Source organism: Zonotrichia leucophrys, chromosome 24 (assembly GCF_028769735.1).
Source record: "Zonotrichia leucophrys gambelii isolate GWCS_2022_RI chromosome 24, RI_Zleu_2.0, whole genome shotgun sequence".
Taxonomy (NCBI): domain Eukaryota; kingdom Metazoa; phylum Chordata; class Aves; order Passeriformes; family Passerellidae; genus Zonotrichia; species Zonotrichia leucophrys.
The window spans coordinates 7,902,732-7,929,538 of record NC_088193.1 but is presented as its reverse complement, the minus strand read 5'-3'; the positions used below and the strand labels follow the sequence as shown (position 1 = coordinate 7,929,538).

The window sequence follows — 26,807 nt, the reverse complement described above, 5'->3', positions numbered from 1 at the left end:
GGGAGTTGCTGATAGACTGATGAGGTAATGAAACTCAAGTGGACTGGTGGCTCTCAGCAAACTTGTGAACCTTTTCCTAAGGGATAGAACTTTTCAGGGTGATTCAAAACAGCTCTTCCCCCACAGAACCCCACTTGGGTACCCTGCAGGCAAGGCCAGTTGCTCTGAGCTGCCTGGCTCAGTTCTCCATCTTGCCTACACTTGTTTCCCTTCCCTCTCGTTCTTTCTTTCTCCTGTTGGCTCCCTTTCCTCTGGACTATAGCAGAGGGATCTGGGATTTGCAGCCTGTCCCTTCCCACTTGCCAAACCTCCTTCCTGGCAGTGCTGCTTCAGGAGTCCTTGTGCCTTAGCCAAGAGGGACATCTAGTGGGGTTGGAGCTCAGGGACCTGGGGCTTGTCAATATTTCTTGCATTTTTATTTATTAATTTGTAATCATTATGAAGGAGCAGGAACTGAGGTTTTATGTAGTCCTAGTGGCATGCTAGCAAGGTGGACCTTTGGTGGCCAGTTCATGGGCTGTTTCTCTCTTCTTACTTGCACATAGGGACGTGACTGTGGAATAGGGCTTTTATGGGAAGAAAGGTGCTGTGGTAGGTGTCACTGTGCTCAGTAAAACAAAACCTGTCTGAACACACTTCTTGGTGGATTTGGTTGCACAAGGTTCAAACTTTGACTTGGAAAATCATCTGATCTCTTCTTGCTTGGCCATGATCCTGCTGGTTGTGGCAGGAGCCCCAGACTGCATGTGGGCACAAGGGAGAGAGAGTAGACACTGGATCTGGTGTTCAGGTGATGGAACAGCCCACTGCAGATCCTGTTGGAGCAGGTGCTGGGGCCCAACTGCTGGCCTCTTCTCATTAACTGTTTTATCCTTTAGCATTCTGTTATTCCAGGCATCTTCTGGGGACCATAATCCATAACACCTCCTGTTTAGGGAAGCTTTTAGTGGGCCATGTGTCTGGGGAGCTTAACTGCAAACTGTGGGACACTGGAATGCAAAGATTTGTACTTTTATTTGCTCAGTGCTGCAAAAGTGCTGCTGATGCTCCCTGGGCAAGAGAATGACCACAGTAAATGCTTCCTTTTGTGTTGCTGTAGCACTGTGTAAGCACAGATCTCAGAATGTTCCTTAACTCTGCAGGGAGGGCTGAGGCACAAACCATGCTCCTATTGTTAGCGTTCAGAAACACATAATCACGGGGGATTATATGCGGTGCTTTTTTATTAAGAGCTCTGGGTGCCAGGGCAAATCTGACTCCGACCATACATCCGAAATGATCGTGTTTTTATATTCTATCGTTATATAACTTTCACGTTAATTATTAAACTTATATTGTTCTATTGTACACATAGATTTAGCCCCCCTCTGAATTTCCAACATAGTTTCTCATTATCCTTCTTATGGTTATATAATAATTATATTTAATTACTAAACAATCATCACATCTAACAATTATATAATTTGGCATACTGCTTACGCAGGTGTAGTTGATCTGGGAAAACACAAAGCTTAACATTTTAGATTCTAATTTTTTCCAGGGCTCCACTATCACTATGAGCCCTCACAGCTGTTTCTTGTTAAGATTTCTCCCCAGACTCCGCATCTCTGTCCATACAGTGGCGCTGCTGTGCAGAACAGCAGTGAAGTGTTTTACTGGGAGAGGCTCAGCTTCCCCCTTAGCACTGAGAGTCTGTGCTGTAGGTTTCTGTTTCAGGAACACTGGCACAGAAGCTCAGGAAGAACCACACAGCCACAGTATTAGAAAATATCCCAGTTTATTGCAGCATCTCAGTTCTGAGAGTTTTACAAAACAATGTATTTACAGGTAAGGAAGGGACTAAGCTGGAGTGTGCTTTGCTGGGGCAGGAACAGACTACAGAGGAAAAAGGAAGAAAATCAGCACATTCACAAGTCACATTTTTCTTTACAAAAGTAAGACAGGTATAAGGCTGGTGTGCACAGCTCATTGGTGTTGTCCTTGTGGGGAGCACTCCAAGAAAAATTCAGTGCAGCCCTTGTGCTCTTCACAGTGATTCCAGACACCTGGGGCTCAGCAGAAACTCTATCAGCTCAGCTCAGTATGATGTTAAGGCACAATGCAGTGATGCCAATGGCTCTGGGTCTCCACATGTGCCAGCAGCTCTGCCTTTGGCTTCTCTCATAGCGAGTGATAGTGTTTGAGCAATGCCCATGGCTTTCTTTGGGGTGAGTGATGGCTTTGAGCTCTGCCTGTGGCTTCCCTCAGGGTGAGTGGTGGTGTTTCAGCCCAACATCTCTCTTTCAGGCCCCCAATCCTGGACTTGGCCAAGCCAGAAGCAGAGCTGGACAGAGGACAGAAGGAGGAGACCATGGTGTGGGACAAGGGAGGCATTCCAAAGGGAATCTCCCCAAAACTATGGTAAGACCTCCATTATGGCTGAACACCAGAGAAAGGATATGGACGGCTGTTTGAAAACAAATGCACCACTTAGAATATATGCTGAAACCTTGTTTTTGAACTTGTCCAATAAAGTTTGCCTCTAAACACAAACTGTCTTTTTTTTAATTAGATTTTTTTTAAAAGTTTATTACTATATGAAATCTTGAATGATGGCTCATTCAAATTGTTCATGGGAGCTGCACTAGCTTACCCCCCCAAGGGAAACTTCTCCAAATACGGATTTCTCAGACTAAGGCCTAAACCCAACCATCAGCTCTGGTTGCACATGGAGTCCCAGGCGCTCACAGCGAGGTAGAGGGAGGGTTGAAGTTCACAGTAGAGGCTGTGCATGGCTGGCACTGCCAAGTGTCTTCAGCCAGCGCTGTCCAAGAGGTGTCCAGGCAGGGATCCATCCCTAGAGGCCTGTGTGCTCCTGGATCCAGTCTCGCAGGCTCGTGAGCCGGCTGTACACCCCAGGTTTGTTCCTCTGGGCACAGCCATCGCCCCAGCTCACCACGCCAGCCAGGAACATCCGACTGCTGGGCTCCACACTGACCAGGGGCCCCCCAGAGTCTCCCTGCACAGAACCACACAGGAGCATAAGCACCAGCCCCATAGATCACTCTCGTGCACAGTGTTAAAGTCACTCACAAAAACTGAGCAAGAAATAATCACTAAATCTCTGTCTAAGTCAGCTGTCATTACAATTTTTTGGCCATTTCCTGAAACAAATATTTAAGCACGGCAATAAGAGCCACAGTGCCAGAACAAAGAGCTATAAAATACCAGTCAAGCAGCCTGGCTTGCTAAGACTCTGAATAAAAGCCAGAAATTGGAGTATGGCTGTATATCGTATCTGGTGAGATGGAGTCTGGGCTATAGTTTTTGAGCTGTAAGTCATGCATCAACATAACTTGCTGCTGGTGCCCATTGTAATCTGTTCATTTTCTGAATCCAGGAGAATTCCCATAGATTTGTGTTATGTTAAAAATGTAAATATAAGTGGAAGCACATGAGCAAACGACTGTCTCCCTGCCTAATAACCAATAACCAGCACTAAATCCAGGTGCTGCCTTACCTGGCAGGCATCCACACCACCGGTCAGGATCCCCACACACATCATGCGTGGTGTCAGCTGGTCTGTCAGGAGCTGGTTACACACAGTCTGGTTGATGAGCCGGATCTCTGCCTTCTGCAGGATGGAGGCTCCTGTGCCTGCCAAGATGGAAGAGCATCATTAGTAAAAATACACATTTTCTAACAGCTCCCTGTTTTTCCCTCAAGAAACACAGAAATCATAGACTTGTAAAATTTCAGAATGGTTTGAATTCGAAGAGAACTAAAGTCTGTCTTGTTCCATCCTGTGCCACAAGTAGGGACAGTTTCCACTACACCAGATTGCTCCAAGCCCTGTCCAATATGGCCTAGAATGCTTGCAGGGATGTGGCAGCCACAGCTTCTCCTGGCAACCTGTTTAAAATACATCAGTGCAGCACCAAATCACATGCCAGTGCTCACCTCCTTCTGCAGTTGCTCCCCATCCAGTCACCCACAGGTCCTTGCCCACAGGGAAGTTGTGGGTGGCATCGGGCAGGCAAATGGGCTGGACGACAGCTGTGAAGGTGACAGGGCTCTGCAGCTCCAGCACAGCAATGTCATAGTCGTAGGTGTAGTCATTGAAGAAGGGGTGGGAGATGATGCGCTTGATTTTGCGGGTTTGCACATTGGGGCCACTCCGGTCACCTTGGTCAGTCAGCCCCAGGTAGGCTGTCCATAGGCTGGGATCTGAATACCTGCACAGGGGCCATGAAATACAGGGTGAGACCTCAGCTTGGAGACAGCACTGCTCACTACTTTAAACAGTTTCCTTGAGGAATGCCTCTCAGAGTCAGTGTTGGAATATTGTGGTTTTGGTCGCCACAATATAAGAATATTAAACCATTAGAGTTTCCAAAGAAGGGCAACAAAGACGGTGAAGGGCCTTGAGGGGAAGCCATATAAGAAACAAGCTGAGAGCACTTGGTCTGTTCAGCCTGGAGGAGACTGAGGGGAGACGTCATTGCAGTTACAACTTTCTGTGTGAGGGAGAGAAGAGGGGTAAACTCTGATATCTGTTCTGTGGTGCTCAGTGACAGGACCAGAGGGAACAGCCCGAAATTGTGCCGGGGAGGTTTAAGTTGGGTATCAGGAAAATGCTCTTTTCTCCAGAGAGTGGTCAGGTACTGGAACAGACCACTGCTTGATGCAGGGCAGTGGCCACAGCATAAAGCCTGACTGAGCTCAAGAAGCATTTGGATGATACTCTCGGGCACATGGTGTGACTCTTGGGGATGGTGCTATGCAGGGACAGGAGCTGAACTCAGTGATCCTTGACGGTTTCTTCCAACTCAGCTTATTCTGTGATTCTGTGAAATACCTGGAAGCACAGGGATATGAGGCCAGTACCTGATGCCCTGCAGTGGCAGGAAGCAGTGTGCTGCCGACACCAGCCAGCTTGCTGACACCAGCGAGGCCCCACAGATGTGGCCCTGGCCCTTGACGTGCAGGCTGACCTGCCAGGGCCACTCTCCCACGTCCGAGTTCTGCCCACCAACGATCCGCGACTTCCTGATGTAGGAGCGGAGACCACAGTCTAGGGCAGAGAAGGAGAACAGGGGCTTGGTTTCTCCTGTTCTCATCCCACGCCTCCCCTCTGTTCCTCCAGGACATCTGACAGCACAAATACCCTGTTTACACATGTCAGGAAGGGTTGATGTTCTCTGCACAGATGCTAAATTAGCTACAACATTTACTGGCCAACTCTGTAAAGGGGAGATAAGCCCCTGTATTACCCATCTAATCCTTCCTGAATAACACAGACACCCCACAGGCCGCTAAAGAACGTGGCTTGGATATTTCCAGATCAAGCTCCTGTACAGAAACACACAGGGGCTCTCTCTGCCACACTGGGGTGTTTCTCTGAGAGACCCAGCCCAGAGTCCCATGTCTCCCCTATTCCTGAGGCACTCACTGCAGTTGTCCTCATCAGAATGATCCTCACAGTCCTGCTCCCCATCACACTCGGGGTTCTGTTTGCTGATGCAGTGTCCACTGCGGCACTTGTACGTGTACTCCTTGCAGGGGACCGTGGTCTGGCCTGCTGCAGGCAGGATGGAGGCACAGGGGTTAGTCCCAGTTCTGGGGAGGTCACATCAAGTCCACCTCTTCTGCCCAACCCCAGAGCATTTACACCCCATGCAAGCACACACATGAGGGTGCCCAGCCCCAAGGAATTCCATCAGAGGCTGCGTTTGCTGGCAGTCGCCCTCCAGCTGACCCTCACCTGTGCTGCAGCTGCCCTCATCGCTCCCGTCCCCACAGTCGTCCTTGCCATCACATTTCTGTGTGCTGGGGACACACTTCCCGTTGTCGCACTTGAAGCTGTCAGCTGGGCAGCCTGGGGACAGAGAGCAGCTCCTGAGGGCTGGGCATGAATCGTGCAGCACCTCAGCACATGGCTGTGCCCAGCTCCTCTCCCCGAGACAAGTAAAGCCTCTGCAGCTCCAAAATACTGTGTCTCCAATCTCTTCTCCAAACTGCACACCACCACGCAGTTATTCAGCCCTTTCTATTCCTACAGCTCTGCTCATCCTTCTTTCCTCTGAGCTCTCATTCACCTGTATCAGGTGAGCACTCATCATGCCTGGGCTTTTTTGCCTGCTCATTTCCAGCACAGCACTTCCCTCCACCCCACAAGCCTCCATCACCCTAGTCGCCCCCTGTGTGCCTGCTTGAGCCCTCAGCCCTTTGTGCCTGCAGGGTGAGTCACTCACTGCACTGTAGCTCATCGCTGTTGTCACCACAGTCGTTCACGTTGTCACAGACCCAGAACCTGGGCTTGCACCAGCCATTCTGGCACTTGAACTGCTGCTCCGTACAGGCTGGAAGAGCAGAGTAAGAATCACAGGATCATTTAGGTTGGAACAGACCTCCAAGACCATCAAGTCCTACCTGAGACCAATCACCACTTTGTCAACCAGACCAGAGCACCGAGTGCCATGTCCACTCATTCCCTGGACACCTCCAGGGATGGGGACTCCTCTTGGAAAGCTGTTCTAATGCTAGAAATTAGGGGAGAGGCTGCAAAGGCATCTGTGAAGTCACCAGCAATCCACCCACCATGGCAGCTCTCCCAGTGGGTGTGCAGCACTTGGGAACCCCAGAAACCAGCTCGGGACTGTGCACATGTACATAAATACACTACACACTCAGTACATCACAGTATTGCCACTTCTCTGGAGAACAAAGCCATTTGGAGCTGTTGTGTCTGAGGTAGTGGAGGCTGAAGCTGACATCATAACAGCAGGACAGCCAGAGGCAATACTGAAGGAAAGCAATTGCTGCAAGCAGTGGGAAAGCACCTGAGAAACCAGGATCATGGGGCAGCAGCACATCCTTCCCCAGAAAACTGCCCCTTCCAAACCAGGGCACCCCGTCTTCTCTAATAAACTGCAGACCCTGGACAATAACATTAACTATAGGACAGGTGTGCTAATCCAAGAGGAAAACCTGTTACACAAAGAAACAACTCCTGTGTGTCCCATGGGTTTTCCAGATGAGCTCTGCAAAGCCTGCCCAGTTGAGTAATGAAATGTGTCCCTCCACACCACTCAGCTCAGCCAAACCCACAATCAGCAGGATTACACAGAAAAACACATTCCCAGCTGGAAAGAGAGTGCGATGCCACTGGGAGAGGGCTGGATTAGCAGGAGCCCACAGCTCTTAGGCTGAGAAAGGATCCCCAATTGTGCACTGAGTCTCACTCCAGTCTGGAGGAGGGCAGCAGTGCTGGTTCCAGCCAGCACTGAGTCACATTACCCAGAACAAGCCTAACCACCCCATGGTCAGGCACCATGGCCTTTCCATGCTGTGCCAAAGAGAAACCAAAGGCTAGACTTACTGCAGGACCTCTCATCACTGCCGTCCACGCAGTCCAGCCACCCATCGCAGCGCATGCTCCTGTCGATGCAGCGGCCAGTATTGCAAGTGAACTTACCAGGGCAGGCTGAGAGGGAGAAAGGGACAAAACCACACATGAGCCCTCTTGGTGTCCCCTCTACATCCCTTCTGCAGAGTTTCCTATGCCTGCTTACAGCAGAACACAACAGGAAGATCAGGAGGTTTTCAGGAAAGCAAGGCATGCTGCTATGCCCCTATGGAAAAGGCTGCTTCCCAGTTTACAGGGCAGTGTAAACACAGAGGAGGGACAGCTCCACATCTCAGGGAAATGACTTTCCCCTCCCCAGCCCCAGGGTTTCAACTCACGGTCACTGGAGTCGTAGGACAGGAATTCTGCAGAGAAGCCTGTGTCTGTGTAGGACTGGTCCGAGTGGAACCGGAGCTCGATTTTGTTGGTGGTACTGGCCACCACAAACTGGGAGCGCTCCCCACAGTACCTGCAGGGAGAGAGCAAACAGGAGTCAAAAGGCTCGAGGTCAGCACCAAGAAAACCTCCTTCTATCCCTGATCTCCCTCCTCACTCGGGAAGCTGAGAGGGCAGGAGAGCAGGGAGCAGGTCTGATCCCAGCACAGACTGCTGGGCCTCAGGGTCCGAATTCTGCTGCTGCTGGCAGAAGGTTTGGGCCAGTTGTAAACACCAACTTGTGACTTTAGGAATGACTGGGAACAAGTTCTTCCACATCCTTGCCTGCCCTACAATGTGTCTGATCTCAGATACACTGGACTCAGGCAGGATCCCATCTCACCATGGGCAGACTGGATCACGTACGTGAACAGCACTGCAGAGGCAGGTGCTGACTTTGATACCCTCTCTCTGAGGCAGGGTCAGCTCCCTTGTCCAAAACACTGTGAAACAAGATTAATCACCTGCCTCTGAGATTCTAAGTTTTCTCTCTGGCCCAGCTTATATCAGGCTGAGGAATGCATCTAGAAATGCATCACAGGACATGAGTGCCCTGAGAATGGAGAGCTGCTCGTTCAAGCAAACCTACCCCAGATGTTCCTGCCTTCCCACACATGAGCTATGTGCTGTGATGCTCCATAGCATCTGAGGGGTGGTTCAGCTGCAGCACACCACAGTACCAAGTGTGGGACTCCCCACTCATCACGGGGCAGTCCTGGGCTGAGGCAGCTGTGGGGTTTTCAGGGTCTCCCCCGAAAATGACTGCCGTGGGCCTTCCGAACAGAGAAGTCCAGTTAAGCACAACCTGTCCAGACCCCTCAGGCAGGCTCCAGGGCCGCAGGCAGTCTTAGCAAGCTCAGCTCTTAAGTGAGCCCAGCTCTTTAGTGATTTTCAGCTCATTAGTGATTTTCAGCTCTTTTGCTTGTTAAGTGCCTTTGGCAGATGCAGGGAGAGAGAGGAGAAGCTCTGTGTGACGTTCCACAGAGATGTCTTTATTGGTATCTTCTGGAAAGGGTCTCAGTGACAGCTCTTCTGCCAAATTGGGCAAAAGTAGGGGTTTATATAGGGTACAGGAGTTTTAGGAAACAGTCCAATAGTAAAGGTCGAGGCAAAAGTGACCTATAGTCTTACAGAGAGATAACAAGGGTCTGAAGGAAGAGGGGCTTCTTTTGGTCCAGTCATCATGACTAGGCATTTTCTGTCTTAGCAGGTCCTGTGCCTGCTACACTGGGCACCCTCCTGCCTCCTCCCAGCCCTCAGAGCACCAGCACACTTGTTCCCACAGCAGATTAAGGAAAGCACCAGTTAGTGTGTAAGTAAATGAAGCCACTCCATGGGTTCAGCCACCCAACACCCACCTTGTGCCGTTGATCTGCACATAGTCTTTGGTGCAGGAGCTGACTGGGATCCCAGGCTCCAGCACAAAGAACATGTTGAAACGCACCTTCACATTCTTTCTAGAGGGAACCTGCAAAAGGAAGCACGTCAGTGGGATGTTCCTTTCTGGAGCAAGAAAAAAGGAATAATTTCACAGGAAGAGGGTTGTGCTTGAGGGAGGACAGAAGATAACTAAAAAGGGGAAATCAGTTTTCCAGCAGGAAAGAAACAGCTTCATAGAAGTCCCTGAGTCACCCTGGCTCCAGAATCCCCAGTGTAACAGGCATACAGAGGGGTGGAAGCCAGACCTGTGGTCAACAGTCAGTAACTGGCATGTCCCAAAGCCCACACTCTCATCCTTCTTGCATGAAGTTACAGGATTTTTCATGGTCTTCTGTGGGGTTCAGGCCTCTTACAACCTCTTCTGCCTTTGCCTCCAGTTCCTAAAGGCTCCCTCAATCATGCCAGACTTGGAGCCTCTGGGCCCCAGTTGCTGTGAGCTCCCTTGCATCATGTCCTGTATGAGCAGGGTCATTTGACAGACTTGTTAAGGGAAAGAGAGGGCCCATCTCACCTCAATGTTCCAGACACAGTCCATGTCTGGGGGGTAGTGTGCTGGGTAATAGGGAGTTGTGAAGGTGCCACTGTCTCCCTTCAGGGTCTCACCACAGGCTAAAATCAAGCAGGAAGGTAACAACAAATTAGAGATTTAGATGTGGTTTTTCCAAGCCTCACTCAGCTGGCTGTCATTGGAGGCAGTGGCAACAGTCTCTAGCATGGTTAAGTCACTCTCTGGAGAGAGCAGCTTTGCTCCAAGGCTTGAGAGAACCCAGGAGATCAATTAGGTGCTTCCATCAATCTGCATGTCTAATCCAACATAATTCTCATTTTTGCCTCCTTGGGGAACATCCTTACTGCAGTCAAGAACACCGTAGGCAAGGCAAGCACCAGCTTCCAGGTGCTCCAGCCCTGGAAACATCCCTGGCAAACTGACCCCAACCACAGCCACCTCCCTGTTCAGCTGCCCGTGGCAGGGAGACATGGGGAAACAGGCCAAGGCCTCTGCTCACCTTTCATCTTTGGAAGCTGGAAGAACTCAGCCTTAAAGCCAGGGAATCGTCCCTCCTTGTTGGTAACCAATGTGACTAGCATGACGTTCTGGGAGGAGAGGAAGGTCAGGTTGTAGGATGGGGCATAATTCCCACAAAGTCTAGGAAGCAAAGGACAGAATTTGTAAGGCACTACTGCACAGGGAGCCTCAAGCAGCACAGCTCAGCTCTGAGCAGATCTCAGGATCACCCCAGACTTGGTGCCATACAGGAACACCCACCTAACCAAGGCATGGGGCTCCACGGGGCTCAGAGAGTCATACACCTTGATGTAGTCACTGTCATCTCTGCATGGCTCCAGCTCCAAGGTCTTGAAGGTGAGACTGATGCTGGAACTGGCATCTGCCCTCAATGCCCAGTAGCAGAGGGCATTGTTGGGGTATGGGCTGTTGGGGAAGCCTGGCGTGGTGAAACTGGTGACCTCCCCTTCCTTGGCGTGAAGGGAGAACATGCAGCTGTCTGCCCAGAGAGTAGAGAACAGTTAACAAGGCAAAGAAGCCTTGCCCTGCCTTTCCCTGGGACACAGAGAGTAATTCCTGCAGGCTATCCCAGGGCAGATACCTCTTCCTGGATAACAGCAAGGCCTATGCCACAGTCTGTTTAACCCCAAAACAGCTCTAAGAATCACACTGGGGTCTGCCTTGCATGCACAGAACCTCTCTCCAAACCCTTCCCCATCCTGCAAGAGAAACACCACCCTAAAGACACCACTGAGATGGAAGAAGAACTGTACTTACTGTCCCGGGCAGAGTGAGCTATGCTGGGGTCCACAGCTGCAGAAAAAACAGAGCTGACATCACCCTTTGGGCTATGGGAAATCCCTGGGCACAAAGCCAAGGTTGTTCCTCAGACTGTCATTGATCTGGCCTCACTTGTGGAACCTCTCCCTGCAAACTGGCAGGAGAGCTCTTTCCTGGCCTCTGGGAGCTGAGGGAGCAAACTTTCCCTCTGCAGAGGGAGAACTCATCCTTGTCCCTCTTCCCTGGGCTCAGAGGAGAACGCAGAGCATTTCAGCAAAGGGGAACAGGCCCATGCAGTCCCCTTTAGACTCTACAACCCGTTAAGCTGTGCTGTGACATCCAAGCCCTTACACCACCCTCAGGGCTGGCTTTCTCATGAGAGGGCTGACCAGCACCTTCTCCTTCCAGAGAAATATCCCACCTGATCCCATGCAGAGGCCCAGGGACAGCGGGACCGATACTCACGGAAAGCAATGACTGACTCCACCTTCAGCATGGGGTTTCTCAGGCGCGGGTTCCACCTCTGCACCAGGCTCTGCTTGTCAGCCATCGCCCTGTCCAGGCTCTCTTCCCGGTATTTGGGCACAAGGAATTCTGACCAGTAGTAGGCAATGACACTGCCTTCACTGTGGAAAGGGTAATTGTGGGATGAGGGCAAGGACAGACATGGGAGGACTCAAATACCACTAGAAGGGGTCAAACTACTTGATTAGCCAGTTTTGGAGCCTGGCCACAGGGAAGGGAGAGTTTCATTACAAGTTAAGCAAACAGCAAAGGCCCCTGCCAGCCTGAGCAGTCTCTCTCAGTGCTGCCAGGCACCACCCACTGCAGTTCACTTGATTTTTCCCAAGACATCTGGCAGAAAACCAAATGTATTTTCAGGTCACTTTTTACTGCTCACCCTTTCCTGTGCCATTCAGGGTGATTACGGGGGTACTTCTATCCCAGCATCCTGGGAAGGAGGGTAAATGGCTGATGTGATATCCTGGCGTCCTAGATGGGGCTCAGGCAGTGCCTAACACTCACCTGAAGGCAGTGATTATTGTCTCTTTGTGATAAGGACCAATATCAGCATGATTCTTGTAGATCTCCTCCACCTGAAAGGGTTAAAAAGAGGTGTTCAGCATGTCTAGAAGTGAGGAAAAGGGAAAGGCTGAAGATAGAGCTTCAAGCCTGCAAAGGAAAACCAGGGCACATCCCTGGCATCCCTGTGTGCAGGAATCTGCAGAGCCAAAGAAAGAAAGAAGGAGAGTTGAGAGCCCCAGAAGAGCACAGAGCTGCCCATCACAGCCTGTTCTGACTCAGCTCACCCACTCTTCCCTGGGGAAGGTGAATCCCCAAGTCTGAGGGAAGAGGCACAGCTTCAGCCTCTTTTAGACACCCTTTTAGCTCAGTTCCTGGCCCTGACTCATCCAGTGATTCTGGGACGTGCCCTGGCAGCTCCTATGGCACCAGGAGATACCATGGCACTGGGCTGGAGCTGGGATGTCAAGATCCAGTTCCAAAGAAGGTCCCTGCCCCCAGCCAGTGTGACACAGTTGTGACACAGTGAGCAGGGAAAGCTCCAAGGAATCTTACATGGCATATCCCCATGGCCATGGGGCAAGAGGAAAATTCCTTGCTTGTAGAAAGAGGGAGGCAAGAAATCTCTTACCGTGCTCTTCACCTTCTTGGCCAGCATACTGAACTCTGGAGAGCTGGAGTTCTCATAGGCGTCCAGGAATTCCCAGTTCAGAACCCGCAAGTGGCCATTGAAAACCTTCCGGACAGGTGTGTTCCTATCTGGAAGAGAACAGTTCAGGGTCAGGAAGGGCAGTCAGAGCTGGGACTGGTGCCACAGCAGATCCCCAGTGACAGCAATTGGGGCAGGGAGGTGAAAATGGTGTCTTCAGAGCTTGAGAGGGCACATGTGAGCAACACCGGGTAACAAAGCTTTTCCATGTGGAGGGATATGTTCCCAGGGTGTTACCCTACATGTCACCACCCACCAGACGTCACACTCACATTTGAAGTGCCAAAACAGGAGGCCAGTGGTGAGGGAGACAAGCAGAAAAACAATGATCAGGACAGTGATGACCACCTGCCGCTTTGGGCCGCGCTTCTCCATCTTCTTGGAGTTCATGGCAGGGAGGAACTCCACCCCTTCATCCAGGTTGTTCATGTCCTGGGAGAGGAGGGAAGGCAGGACAGTGAGAAAGCTGTTCTCAAAGCCTGGCTTGGGGAGGTCCAGCCACAGAGCAGCCTGAAGCAGGTCTGGGGACGAGGAATGCGGCGGCACTGAGAGCAAACCTCAGTGTTGGCAGCTCCACAGCCATGGCAGGACAAACCCTGAAGGTTTCTTCTTTGCTTTTCTGCACACACCTAATTCCTTTCTGGGCCTAATTTAAAGTCATGACTTCAAGCACACTCAGGGGCAAGTCCACACAACCTCCTGTGACCATGGCAGGTCACAAGCCCACAAGCTCCAAGATCTGCCTCAGCAGATGAAACTGCAGAGAAAAATTCACCCCCACAAAGTGCTCGCGTTGTGCAGGTGTGTCACCCAGAGCTCATGGGGCACAGCATGCTATAAATAGCATTTCCCTAATAGAAGAAATCAAGCTGCTTCCTTCCTTTAGAGCTTTTTCACAGCTCTCTGTCATGCCTCCTGAACCAGCAGCACTCCTGTGTTTCTGCTTGGAATCTCTCATCCAGCAAAAATACTTGCTAAAAGAATTAAACCAAAATATTAAGAAAAACACACAAAACATCTCCACAACCCACGAGCAGCCATGCTCCCGGGACAAGACGCGGAAGAGAGGAATGAGGAATGACACAGCTCTTGCTGTCATCATAATGGACTGAGTGAGGAAGTGGAAGATGCGTTGAAGCATCGAGCTCTGTATCAGCTGTAAAACCTGAGCTCTATATCAGCTGTAAAACCATTGGTATCCCAAGGTTTCAGTTTCTCTCACCTTCTGTTCTGTTCCTCCATCCTTGTCCTGCTTGTGCATCTGTACCTCTCACCTGGGGGGGAGCTGGGGGGAAGGTTTGGACAGCTACAGACCTAGATGTTTTTCAAGGATCCCACACAGCATCCTTGGCACTGTTGGACATTGTGGGGGCCCAGATCCACAACGACCCTGGCACCTCCTCTCCTGCCAGCACAGCCAGTGGTGTGACCAGAGCTCACCACATCTGCTTCTGATCTGTGCCTCCCTTGGGAAGGAAGGGCTCTGCACGTGCTGCAATGGCCCAAAACAGGAGGATCCTTCACCTTTCTGCTCACCACCTTCCCATTTTCTCCTCAGCAGGCATTCAGCAGCTTCCTGGGCTCTGGAACCTCAGCATGGACACCACGGCACAAAGTGCCAGCTCACACAAATATGTGGCATTTCCATGTGCCCCATGCTACAGAAGGGTAAAGCTGTCTCCACAAACAGAGGGTCAGGCTCTGCCTGTCCTCTCTCAGCCCAGGGCTCACACAAACCTACTCCAACAGCTTGGGTTAATTTGAAGCAAATGTCACAAGCCCCTAAATTAAGGAAAAATATGTACAAGGGGGATATAGCTTGACAGAACACAAGGGAATGGCTTTGAAACGAAAAGATAGCAGGGTTTGACAGGATACTGGAAAGAAATTCTTCCCTCTGAGGGTGGTGAGGCCTTGGCATAGGTTGCCCAGAGAACCTGTGGCTGCCTCATCCCTGGCAATGTCCAAGGCCATATTGGACAGGGCTTGGAGCAGCCTGGTCTAGTAGAAGGCATCCCTGCCCATGGCAGGGCAGTGGGACTGGATGGGCTTTAAGGTCCCTTCCAATCCAAACCACTCTGGGATTCTATGAAAAACAACTAGCAAATGGGATCCTGCTAACATAGGGATCTCTGAGCCTGCTGTACAGACATAAGGAAAACGCCATCTTCACTGCATTTCCTCACTGAACTTCCAGCAGGTACTTCATCTTATCTTTCCTCAGCCTTGCCTGGCAGGAAAGCCCAGCTCCCACTTGAACCATTCCCCCACTTCTTTTGCCCTTTTCTTCACCCAATGCCTGTGCTCTCCTCCCACCCTCCACACCCCATTGCAGCCTCTCTTCCTTGCAGTATTTGCCCAGGGCCCTTCAGAACAAAGGGAAGTGGCAGGCACCTTACTCCGAGTTGTTGTCAAGGACTCTAAGTTTAATCCTCTGCAAACACCAGAAGACCATCAAGACCAGAGCAGCTCGCCAGTTTTCACATCACCTGCTCTCAGAATCCTCTCAGTTTATTATTTGGAGGTTCAGGGAAGGAGCCTTCATTCATTTTTGAGCTTTACTGCCTAAGGCTAGACAGAAAGAACTGTTTCTATCCCCAAAATCCACCCACCTCCAAAATAAAGAGACCTAGCAGGGCTACAGAGGACAATGCCATGGGGAATGCTCTGAATCCTGTTTGGCTTCTGATCATACAGGAAAAGCTTGAAGGAAAGGAAAGGAAACTTTGAAGCAGATGGCACACAAAATAAATCTTAAATACACAGAGACATCCTAAATCAAGAAATTCTTCAATCAAAGTCAAGACTACCTGGAATTTGACACACAGTCTTCCAAACTAGCTCCTACCAGTTTTCCAGTCATGAAATAAATCCCCCCAAAACCTGGTAAAGAAAAGAAACTGGCCACAAAACTTGCAAACACATCCTCTCTCCCTCCACAGGGCTGTTTACAATGCAGAGCCTTCTCAGGACTTCCAAGCCATTGCTGCTGTTTATCAACATCTGCAGGAGTCTATGGCAAGAAGACATTCTCAGGCACTTAAATGATCTATCAGTTTCCTCAGACTTTCTGGAGCCAGCGAGGAAGAACTGCAAAGAAAACCAATTTTCCACAAGAAAACTCTTCAGCTGTGAGGACCTTCAGCCCTCTGCAGAGTTCATACACTTCCGTTTCACCAAACTGCCAGGATAAAATAAGAGTCAGCAGCAAGCAGGAACTCCTGCTGTATGACACTGCACAACAATGTGGCTGATGCATTTTAACATCCCCTTTAAGCTAAAGATGGTGTCCTTGCAGAGAGAAAACTCTCCCAGGGAGAAAAATCATTGCTGTGATTCAATCAGAAGGCAAACAGAGCCCCCCTCTGCCTCCAGCACACACAGGCAAATGCACTGCTCCTGGGAGCAAGGAAATTAGACAGGAAAACTCACCATGCATTCTCTTTAGGCAATTTCCCTGCTTTCCTTGGAAAAAAAAATAGTATGAAAAAGCTAAACCTGGGAGTTTACAGTCCACCTTCGTCAGTTTTTCTTGCTCCAAAGCTGAGCCAGCAGCAACACAGAAACTTCTGGGAAGGTTACTTTTGTTTTTCCACCAGTACAAGGTGCACAAGAAGCCACTGACACTGCTACTTGCCAGAAGTTATCCCGTGACTACAAGCAGATAGGAGGCATGATCCAAAGAGGTTTCCCTCCCTACTCACCCTCTGTGCTGTATTCCAGCTCTCATCCTCTTCCATTCCCATACCCTATGAATGCCATTATATTCCTCAGCCAACACACACACTTGTGTGAAGAGCCCTCACCCATCACAGCCTGGGTAAGGAACAGCCATTCCTGCAAACTCTTCCCAATACCCAGTGAAGAATCTGAAGCCTCTCCCAAGCACTGGAATGATGAATCAGGGCACGCAGAAGGTGAGGCCCTGTGTCCTGAACTCTAAGAGGCTGAAACCTCCCTGCCCACGCTCTGCACAAAAACCACCAGTTTGACCTGAGGATGAGACTAGCCTGTGTCCCACAAGTGCAGCTCAGCCTCTGCCCCCCTCACTCCCTGTGCTCCACATGCCCTTTGCGCCCAACACATGGAAGGAAAACTACCCTGTCACCATTCTCTAAGCTAGACGGAAACCAGACAAAATCACATGCAAGACAGGCTCAAAGATTATGGTTAAATCAAGAAAAAGACAACTGCAATGTAATCTCCTTTAGCTGATGGCTGCTGCACATTTCCCTCGCGTGCTCTGAACAGTGGCAGCTCTAAACTAGAGAGGAGCTGACACATACTGGGCTCACCTTCTCCATGGTTCCTCCAGAAACCGTCTCTAGCCCCAAGTGACTCAAGGTCTGACTGTCTCACCCTTCTCAAGGAAACTGCTCCAATAAACATTATTAACAGAAAACCTCCCTTGATATTCTCTCTGCCTTAGTCACTGCAGCAGTTACTTCCTTCTGCTCCTCCTCACTCAGTCCTTGCCAGTACGGCCAGGCTCCCCACACAGGGAGTGTGACCCACACTGGTCACAGCACCAGCTGTGGCAGCAAAACCAATCCAGGGAAAAGTTCAGACAGGCACTGCCCCAGCTCTCTCATGCCTCAATTTCCCCTGGAGTACCAACTCCATGAAGAAATTTTGAAAAGAAGTGCACATAGATGGATTCATAGAGCGCTTGGAGGGCTCCTGCTCCTCGGCACAGTGTTTGAGCTCAGTCCTGGGGAGAGCAGACCTCCTACTCCTCCTTCTCTAAGCCACACAATGTATTTTTAGACAGTGACTGTGTTCAGTCAAACTGGACAAACCAGATGCAGAAGTGACTAATTCTGTCAGCAGGAAATTCAGCTGGCACAAGGGGGTGGTGGGAACCAGCTCTGCACTGGAGATCTTATGGGAAAGCAGAGAGATTCTCCTGCAGTGGGGGATCATGGAAAGGCTGGGATACGCCATGGAATATGGCTCTCCAGCATGATGTGTGCAAAGCAGGGGTCCCACTGGGATCAGCATCCCCCAATGAGGCTGGTTTCTGCCTTTTTGGCACTCCCGGATGGCGATGTGTCCCAGGCACCAACCCCCTTACTGTTCCCCTCTCCTCCAAAACAGCTGATCAATCTCTCTCTCAGTTTCTGCATCTGTTTACAGGATTTTGACCCACAGGACTGGGCTCCTGGCCATTAGTTTCACCTGTCCTTTATGAACACCAGATAATTTGTTCATCCAGCACCAGACATGAGATTTACCAACTTCCTTTGACTTTCCCAACTCCAGACTCTGCAGGTCTGCCACAGGACTGCTCAGGGCCAAAGCTGCCCAGATCATACAAGGTAAGAGCAAGTGTGCAAACAAATAAAATCTCACAGCAAAAAAAGGTCACTGTTTGACACCAATGTACACAACCGAGAAAAGGAACCCATAAAATGCCAAGCTGGAGGAGGCATAGGGAGGTCAGAGATGAAGCGGAGTCATTGGACAGCATGGTTAGACTCTTGAGGGTAATTACAACTTGCAGGTCCCAGCCTGTGTATCCAAGAGGCAATTCCCACCTCCTCTTTTGTAGCCACACCTGCCTCGGGTGGTGTTCAATAAAAACTAAAACAAATACCACATGAGAAACGAGAGGAATGAAACCTGTTGACCGGGCCACAATCTCAGGACATAGCCAGCAAGGCAGTTCAGAGCTCAGGAGACCAACACGGTGGGGTTGTGTGGCAAAAAGTTGTATTTTCAAAAGCTGAGAATTCCTGGATCATGTTGAAAGCCCACACCAGCTTTGTGGTGCCAGTATGAGGGAAAACAGCCTGTTACCCATCAGAAAAAGTAAAACAAATGTAAACCGCATGTGCAACTCACTTCACCCAAGTAGCTCAAGTACAGCTACAGCATCCTTAAATCAACTCCCTCACCAACTTTTTTGCAAACCCAAATAACTCCTCTGGAAAAAGATCTGATAAGAATCATCTTCTCACTTCTCACTCTTGATAAGAAATAGATGGAAACAGCACACGTGGGAAGCGAAGTTTATATAAGGCGTATTCATGCTGTGCCACCCCACCACAGGCAGCAAAGCACCGAAGAAACTTTGCCAGTGCATTATTTTTTGTCTTCAGTTCTGTATTAAGGGCAATGAAGCTATAAAATGATGACATCAAAACTAGAAAGGGAATATGGGGCAAGAGCTCAAGGACAGAGTCCTCTAGACTGTGTACCTTCCAGGCGCAGAGGGCAGGTGCAATAGCAAAAGATACAGGTCACACACACCTATTTCACATACCAAGTTTGAGCTTAACCCTCTACAGCAGATTGTCTTGTGATCACCCTGAGTCATATGAGAAAACAAATTCCTTTAGGTTTATTATAGAAGAAACTAATGTTAATTTTTGCAGAGATAGCATAGGCTTGGCTTGCTGTCCTGTCCAGGCTGATCAGTGCAGCTCTGTCCTGCATCACAGCAGCTCAGAAAAAGCTACCATGCTTCTGTTTTTCTGTGGTACTAGAGGATTTTACACTTAAATCTTAGCAACTCTTGGGGAGAAGCTGGGAATAAAGGTACTCTACAGCCCTGATCTGTGTACCTATGGGCCATGAAATTCCTCCTTGCAACACACAGATGTCCCAAGAGCGGCAGAGAAACATGCCACAGATGCAAACAGCTCATTTAAATCACTTGTATGTCTTTCCTGGTACAGACAGAACTGTCTGGAAAACAGAACTGCCTCCAGCAGCTTAACCAAAGCAGCTGAGCCCCAGACCTCAGCCTCCACAATCCTTGTGACACTTTACTCATTCCTGAAGTTCTGAGGTGGATCGAGATCATGGGTCTCCGATGTTTGAAGCCAACAGCAAAGAAAACATGAGCACCTCCAACCAGGAAATTCTCCGTCTGCCAAACCCATCCCTGTTGGCTGCTCCCTCCCCATCCCAGCCCATGGCCCGGATATTGCAGGGCATATTATTTCCCAGTCTGTCCCCAGCGGCCTTTGGATGGAAATGATACATTCTACTCTGGGCAAGGGGAGAGAGAACCTTTGTACCGATACCTTCCCCAGAGCCAGGCCCTCAAAACACTCTCACTGCTCCCTCAAGGGTTTTACAGAGTGATCTTTCATTTGCTGAGCAAAGGTCTGGCCTCAGCCCTTTTCTCATTGTGTCTTCCTTATCCCTGTTTGCTTTTGGCACCAACAGCAGCCAAACTGGCCCAAGCAGCAGCTCACCTGCCAGCCACTACCCCAAGGAAACACTCTGCACCTTTCCAAGGAAGAGTAGCAGCTTCTCCTCAGCCCAAGAACTACAGCAGCTCCTTTACCAGCACAGGAGGAGACACAAGATGTTGCAAAACCACTAATTTCCTCCACTCTCATGTTTATAAGGGGCCAAGTCCAACAACAGTCCATGGGTGACAAAATCCTTGGGTTGTTTCCTGCCAGGAGAGGCAAGTACTGTCTTCAGGGAAGCTGCTCTGGATCAGATCTGTCCCTCTTAAACTGACACAGGGGGAAAACTGATCCAGAACCAGGGAAGGGACTCGCTTGAGCCCTCAGTCCTGCATAAAGACAAATCAGAGCACAAAGCTATCTTCTGCCAGGAGAACAAGCCAGGCAGGGAAGATCGTGTCCCACAGGTGCCACCCCAGCCTGTGGGACAAGGAGCCACCCCAGGGACAAGGAGCTTGAGCTGAACTGCTTCAGCGAGAGCATCTCCTTCCCACTCCCAGTCACGGAACACACCGGACAGTGAGATAGGAGGCAAGGGAAAATTTCTTGCTGCAGGCCAGCTTTTTGATCAGTGCCAGAACCAGCAGCTCCTATGTTGCTGCGAGATAATAACTACTAAAGCCAGGCCTCAGAGACAGACACCACACAGCCTGCTGGTAAGGTGGAAAATGCTGTTGTCCTGCTTTAACCCAAAACCCTGGGTTTGGAAGAGCTCTGCGGCACAGAACAGGCTCTGGAGGTGCAACCCAAACTCAGCCATCCCTGCCCGACCCTCAGCCAGGAAGATCTACACAAGAAGCTCACTCAAGTCTCAGAACACACTGATTATGCAGCGGTTAATTAATGAAGCCCCACAGCCCTCCCTTTACAACGCTTGAACAGGTTTAGTTGGATCTGTTGCTAAACAACCCAGAGCCAGGCACTGCACACAGCTTGCTAGCATGGAGTTTACCTTTACTCACAACCCCACTGTCTTTAGCTGAAGCTGAAACCAAAAGCCCCGGAGCAACGGCAGCACCAACACCGAGGAGATCCAAAGCCGGCACTGACAGGCGATCTCCACTTCCCCAAAGCTGTTTTTTTTCCTGCTCTGCTGAGCTCAGCAACGTCCCCCAAACAAGTTCTCCTGACCTTACCCAAGGGTGAGCTGGAATCCCCCCTTCCTGAGGGATCCAGAGCAGCCCTGAACCCACCAGGCTCGAAGGAACCAGACGAGCAGAGGGCGAGGCATCTCGGCCCACGGCTGGCAGGTGCTGTGGGAGCTCCCCTGCCCAGGTGTGCCCTCACCTGCAGCTGGGTGCTGTACCGCACGCCGGCCCCGCTGGCCGGGGGGCTTCGCTCCATGGCCGGGGCAGTGCGGCGCGGCTCAGGCCGCCATGGCGCGGTGGCTGCGGCCTGGGCGCCGGGCCCGGCTCCTCCTCCCGGCGCTCCCGCAGGTGCGGGCAGCCGGAAACGCCCGCAGGTGCTGGGCCGCTCCCGCCTCGCCTCTCCACAGAAATACGGGAAAACACCGTGCCCAAAAGCCCCGCATCAGCTCTGCAACATCCAAGAGATCCTTCAGCCACAAGCTTTGCTTTAGCAAATGAAACCAGAAAAATCTTGTCTTCTAAGAGAGGCTGCCCTGCAATCGGTAGGAGGGCTGGCTGGCATGCAGAGATGCACGGTTCCTAAAGAAAAGCTTTGTGTATCCAGGGTCTCATCCCTCCTCCGGTGACAGCATTATCATGCTATGAAGCCCTGCTGCAAAGAGGGCACTCTCAGCACTAACAGATAGTTTACCCCAGGGACAAGATTCATGCTCCCAAAAACATTTGGTTCACTCAGAAGCAAAATATTACCTTTCCTCAGCCTGAAATCTGCCCTCAGCAAGGCTACATCAGTGTAGGAATGAGCTTTCTCTTGGCTAACAGAGATCAGATGCAACGTGAACAACACGGCAGTGCTGCAGAAACTGCTGTGCACCCAAACGTGGCACTCAGGGGATGCTCACATAGCAACAGCCCCTGGGGCCTGTGTGGTTTAATATTAAACAGAGAGGGAAAGGAGGAACTGGGGTTCTGAGAAAACTAATGCAGGTTTAAAAGAATTTATAACACTGAAAGCTGCATTCAATCTTACTTCGCGATTTACCCTTTCTTGAAAAGATGATTCATACACACACATTGCAATATTTAGGTTTCTCACATTCAAGAGCAAGTCAGGATTAAAACAGCTAGATCAAACTCACTCTTTCACATAAAAGTTCTTCCTTTCTCCATCTTACATGTGCCAATCCGTATGAATATGCAATATGCCCATTCAAAATTGAACTGGCCACCCCATGCTGAGCCACACTTTTTACACCAATTGCATCCTGCCCTGAAACTGAATTTTTTAAACACTTGACCACTTAAAACTGCCCAAAACTCTTGTTCTGGTACAACAAGAGTTGCTGATCACACGCAGAAAATACCTTGCTGAGTCTCCTTTGTTTCCCCTTGCTCTACATGGTCTCCTGCGGAGCAGAAGTTTTGCAGGCTTTTTGCAGGTGGTTTTTTTGGGAAAAAATAGAGAAGGAGTGAGGTCTCTGAGCCTGCTATGGTGTAGAAACACATAAACCACCGCCTTCCCTGCCCCCTCAGCAGCTGCCAGAATCCAACCCACCGCAGAACACGGCACAGGAGGCAGCATCCCCGAATTTAAGGTAGTCCTTTTGAAAAGGTGCCGTGTTAGTCAGGCTGATGTCAGGAGCTCTCAGCGCTCCTGCTGATGCCCAGCCCTGCCCAGCGCTGTATTACAGCCACTCCCTTACCTGCCTGGCTGCAGCCTGTCTTAACACCCCCGTGAAACAGCATATTTTGGGTACAAAGCAGCTGCTCCCAGCTGAACTACTGCTCCTACATTCTACACATTCTTCCTGTTTGGCGCATCCACTGATCTCCTCCAGGCTGATGGCAAGCAAACACCCCTGCATCAGGAATGTAGATGATGAGGGCAAAATGTGAAGATCCACAATCCCTGGTTCGACACCGAGCTGTGAATGCTCACTGTTTCCTGCCATTCAAGCCACTGACATTTTACAAACTACTTCACGAGCCCTCTTTGAACAAGGGGACACAGTCACCGTGGGGAAAGCCAGCAAGCAATATATGTGCAAAATGTAAATATTATATAGCTGGGAGGTGGCTAGTTCGAGGCCTCAATACCAGGGATTCCGGTTTTTCTGTTGCTGGAGTACAGGGATTTCCTTCGTGGCTCTGCTGCAGCCATTACCGAGTCACAGTGGTGGGAGCAAGTCGCCTCCTGGGCAGAGTACAACCCCAAAACACACAATAACAATTCCCAACCTGTCTGCCACGTGCTTTTTTTAGTGAGAGACTTCCATGTCTGACTGAAAGACGCTGAGCGCAGCCGAGGCACGGTGAAAACGCAATAAAGCATAAAGTTCTAGGCACTCACCTTCATGCAATGGCAGCAGCCACCCGCAAAGCTTCTGTTTGCTCCCGCTGGAACCAGTTTATCCAATAAAAGCTGTCACCTCCTCCTCCTCGCGTTGTCTCAATGTAGCCGCAACAGCATCTTGAGAGCAGAGACGAGGTTTGGGAGGAAGGCGAGCCCTGAAATCTGAGAACCAAGTCCGGCTTGGTCAGAATCTGTGCGAGTTGCAAGAGCTAAATCGCCCTGAGCTCGAACCCCAGACAAGGATCAGCTGCAGGAGCAGCAAACTCTGTCGGGGCAGGCAGGATCCTTCCGCATCAGCTCGCAGCCCTAGGAATGCCATGCACGTGAAGGAAGGGAAGAACTGCTTACAGAAGGAATGAAGGCCGGCTGCCGGCGGGAGAGGAGTCTTCTGGTGGAGGTAGTTGCCAGGAATTCTAGCAAAGGAGCACCATCCATCCACACCAGCGACGGGCCAGATTCACTCAGGGACAAAGGCTTTTCCTTCCCGTAGTATGGCTCAATGATTGTACTCTCAGCGCGACTCCCAAATTCAAATTTCAGCGACAGTGCCCTCCCACCCAGATTCCTGCCAGGCAACCCTGAAACCACCCCATCTCACAGCTCAATCCGGTCCGGCAACTTCTAAAGCATTACAAAAGACTGAGAGAGAGATAAAACTCACAGGGTGTCCTGTTACTTTGCATTCCAAAGAGTAAATAAAAGGCTGATTCAGTGGGAGGAGAGGAAAACGTCATCCAGCAGCGCTGTGCTTTCCAGCTGAACAGGCAGCCCCCAGAGCAAGGGCTGGGTACCGCTGGGGATGGGCACAGCCACCTTGGGCTGATCCAGCCTCTCTATCTGCAACGCAAGGGAATAATTACTGACTGTGGAGAATGGGAGCTGGAAAGGTGTAGCAAGTTGCTCTCAATTGGCTACATGCTGCTCTGGGGCAGAACAGGGAGGTGGCACTCCCCTTCCCAAAGCTGTTCAAGGGTTACTGTGTCATTTGGATGGAAACTTCTCCTTTGATCTCAAATGCTTCTCTCACGAGCTCAGGAATGAGAGCCCTGCTCCCAAAACATGATTTTGGCAGAGATCAGAAGTAGCTTTGCCCTCCTGAGATCGTGAAAGCTGGCCAGAACTAAAGGGGCCTAGTGCCCTGCTCCATCTCAGGGATGTCATGGGCATAAGGGCAGCCTCCAACACACCCCAGACAGCTCCTAGAATCGCATCCAAAATCCAGGAGGGTAATTTCCCGTGCCTCTGCTTCTGGTGCCAGCCACGGGGCTCCCAAAGGAATACAAAGCACTAGGAAACACTAGGATGTAACCTTGCTGCCGGGACTATAAAGACAGCTAGGTCTCCTTGAGCTCTTCAACGCTAGAAAGCAGAGAAACTCTTTTGTGAGCTCTGAATCAGCAGCAGCAGTGTTTGCCAGCCAAACTGTGAACGCAAGAGTGGACAGGCCTGACCGCCTGGTTTCTGGCACCGTGTGTTTTGAAACCACTGGGCACGCCCAAGGCTCCAAGTCAGGTAAAGTTTGTCTTCTAACGAGCTGCAAATGTGTAAACTGAGGCCTTGACTTAGCTTAAAGCAGAGCGCCCTTTCACCCTCCCCCAGATCTCTTTGACTCACCTCAACACAAGCTGAAAATTAAGAATACAATAAATCCTGTCAACCAGCCTAATTCAGCTTTGTAATTATAATTACAAAGGACTCATCCCTCCGACTGGGGGCTCTCCTGGTCACAACTGCCTGAAAACAGACTAAACTTTTCTGTTGCCCTTCAAAGGAACAGGGTGCTAATTTTCTGCCAAAAAATACTTAGGGCTTTTTGGGAAATACCCAGCTTTGCACATTAACACCTTCCCTCCTCTCAGCTGTCCTAGCAGAGGCTGGAACAACAGCCCAGCTAAGTTTAGGATTTTTGGTAAAGTACAGAGGCTGCATATGACATTGCAATTATAAAAGTGACAGGACAGATAACAACCTTTGCACCAGCACCTTCACAGCCATTTCAGGGGCCATCCTAAGTTGGAAGCCACTTGGAAGCCCCCCTCAGTACAGGAGCACTGGCAGACCCAAAAGCTCAGCTTACCAAGTTACTGATTGTCATTAAGGTACTCAGGACATTCTTAGCCAGTGAAACAGAACTTACTTCCTTACACAAACAAAGGGAGTGCAAAGGGAGGTCAGTCATTCATAAAGCCGCAGTGACTAGAGGGCTTGTGACTGTCTCATATCCATAATTTCACTGTGTAACTGAGTACACAAGAATAATTCTCACCACAGGCTGACTTACAAGAACTCTCCTTAAGCAGTTTAAAAGCCCTCAGTGCATATTCCTTTTGCTTTTTTTTTTAGTAATCCAGCATACTTTTATATATATATAAGCATATTTTTGTATGCATGTCAAGCAGCCATTGCTTCCCCAAGCACAAACCAAAAAGTTTCCATACATTGCTTCAGAATAACAAATAAAAACATTAAAGCCACTTGCCACGTTTCCAAAAAATGCCAGCACCTTGCAGGTCGCTGTTAACTCTTCAAGCAGTGTCAGCACGGGGGAGAGCATCCTGACCTGCAGCAGGTTTGCTCTTCTTTTCTTTCTCTGCTCTACTTTCCAGGCCCTGATGGCCTTGCTGTGGGTCAGCACAGCCACTTACTGATGCTCCTCTGGGATTTGGCTGGCACCTTCTCTAAGTGTCATTGCAAAACCTCGTGGTTCTAGAGCTCTAAAGGACCAGCATGTTTCTGCTTCAAGGATCTTGCATTTGGCAGCTGACTTATTCTGCTCCAGGTGCAAACTGCAGGACAGTGAGAAAAAGTAACATTAGGAGGTATGGGTGCAAGGCTCACCAAATTGGTTTGGCGAACACTTCCAGACATAAAGAAACAAATTCCTTCTTAAAATACTGACCTCTGATTGAGTTTCAGTATTCAGGCCTCAATGCAGGATGCCGTGTACAAGATTAATCCAGGTCCGAATGAACTAATCCACATTGAATGGGTAACTTGGCATAACCTGTGTCATCACCTGTGTCATCCCTAAATTAAATCATCAATAGCTCAAATTTGCACTACTCATGCAGAATTTCTTTAATAGTCCACAAAACCAAATGGCTCTATCCAGGGGGTGATTCACCATACAGGAACAGGAGAGAGGTCAAATAAATTGTTCTTCTGGAGGGATCAGCAGCTGCAAATGCAGTCTTGTGGTGAGAAATTCAGATTTATTTATTGAGAAATTCAAAGGACAAGAAAGATGATTCCAGTTTTCCACCTCTGGATCTACACACATCTGGTCTATCCACATAACTAGGGTCCAATAAATCTCAGATTGAGATGAGTCAGTTGCAAAGGGGTTAAGTACAGGATTAAACAATTTTTCTACCAAAGCAT

General features: G+C 49.9%; 1 protein-coding gene across 7 annotated transcripts; it reads right to left on the bottom strand.

The window, feature by feature from the left end:
* Window positions 1-1,753: 1,753 nt before the first annotated feature.
* Window positions 1,754-24,768, bottom strand: ST14 (ST14 transmembrane serine protease matriptase). Of its 7 annotated transcripts, XM_064732056.1 has the most exons (20): window positions 23,775-24,768; window positions 23,424-23,588; window positions 13,053-13,212; window positions 12,703-12,830; window positions 12,075-12,145; window positions 11,514-11,674; window positions 11,046-11,081; window positions 10,530-10,767; window positions 10,270-10,409; window positions 9,774-9,871; window positions 9,181-9,290; window positions 7,726-7,856; window positions 7,361-7,465; window positions 6,234-6,341; window positions 5,744-5,857; window positions 5,432-5,560; window positions 4,867-5,053; window positions 3,940-4,214; window positions 3,500-3,636; window positions 1,754-2,998 (listed from the first exon to the last, which is right to left on the bottom strand). In XM_064732056.1, exons 2-20 carry the CDS (start codon window positions 23,427-23,429, stop codon window positions 2,837-2,839), a joined length of 2,496 nt encoding a protein of 831 aa, XP_064588126.1. In that variant the 5' UTR covers window positions 23,430-23,588; window positions 23,775-24,768; the 3' UTR covers window positions 1,754-2,836. The 7 variants fall into 7 exon arrangements, with proteins under 7 accessions (XP_064588126.1, XP_064588125.1, XP_064588128.1 ...); XM_064732055.1 differs by having other exon boundaries at window positions 23,424-24,768; XM_064732058.1 differs by lacking the exon at window positions 23,775-24,768 and having other exon boundaries at window positions 13,129-13,212; window positions 23,424-23,453.
* Window positions 24,769-26,807: the final 2,039 nt, after the last annotated feature.

Bases quoted from the DNA above. Each gene is read 5' to 3' on its own strand.
- ST14 (XM_064732053.1), bottom strand. From the start codon at position 21,329: ATGGAGCGAAGCCCCCCGGCCAGCGGGGCCGGCGTGCGGTACAGCACC. The intron at 10,768-11,045 runs GTAAGTACAGTT...CTCTCTGGGCAG, and splicing joins AGCTCACTCTGCCCGGGACA to ACAGCTGCATGTTCTCCCTT. The intron at 2,999-3,499 runs GTAAGGCAGCAC...GGTTCTGTGCAG, and splicing joins GTGGTGTGGATGCCTGCCAG to GGAGACTCTGGGGGGCCCCT.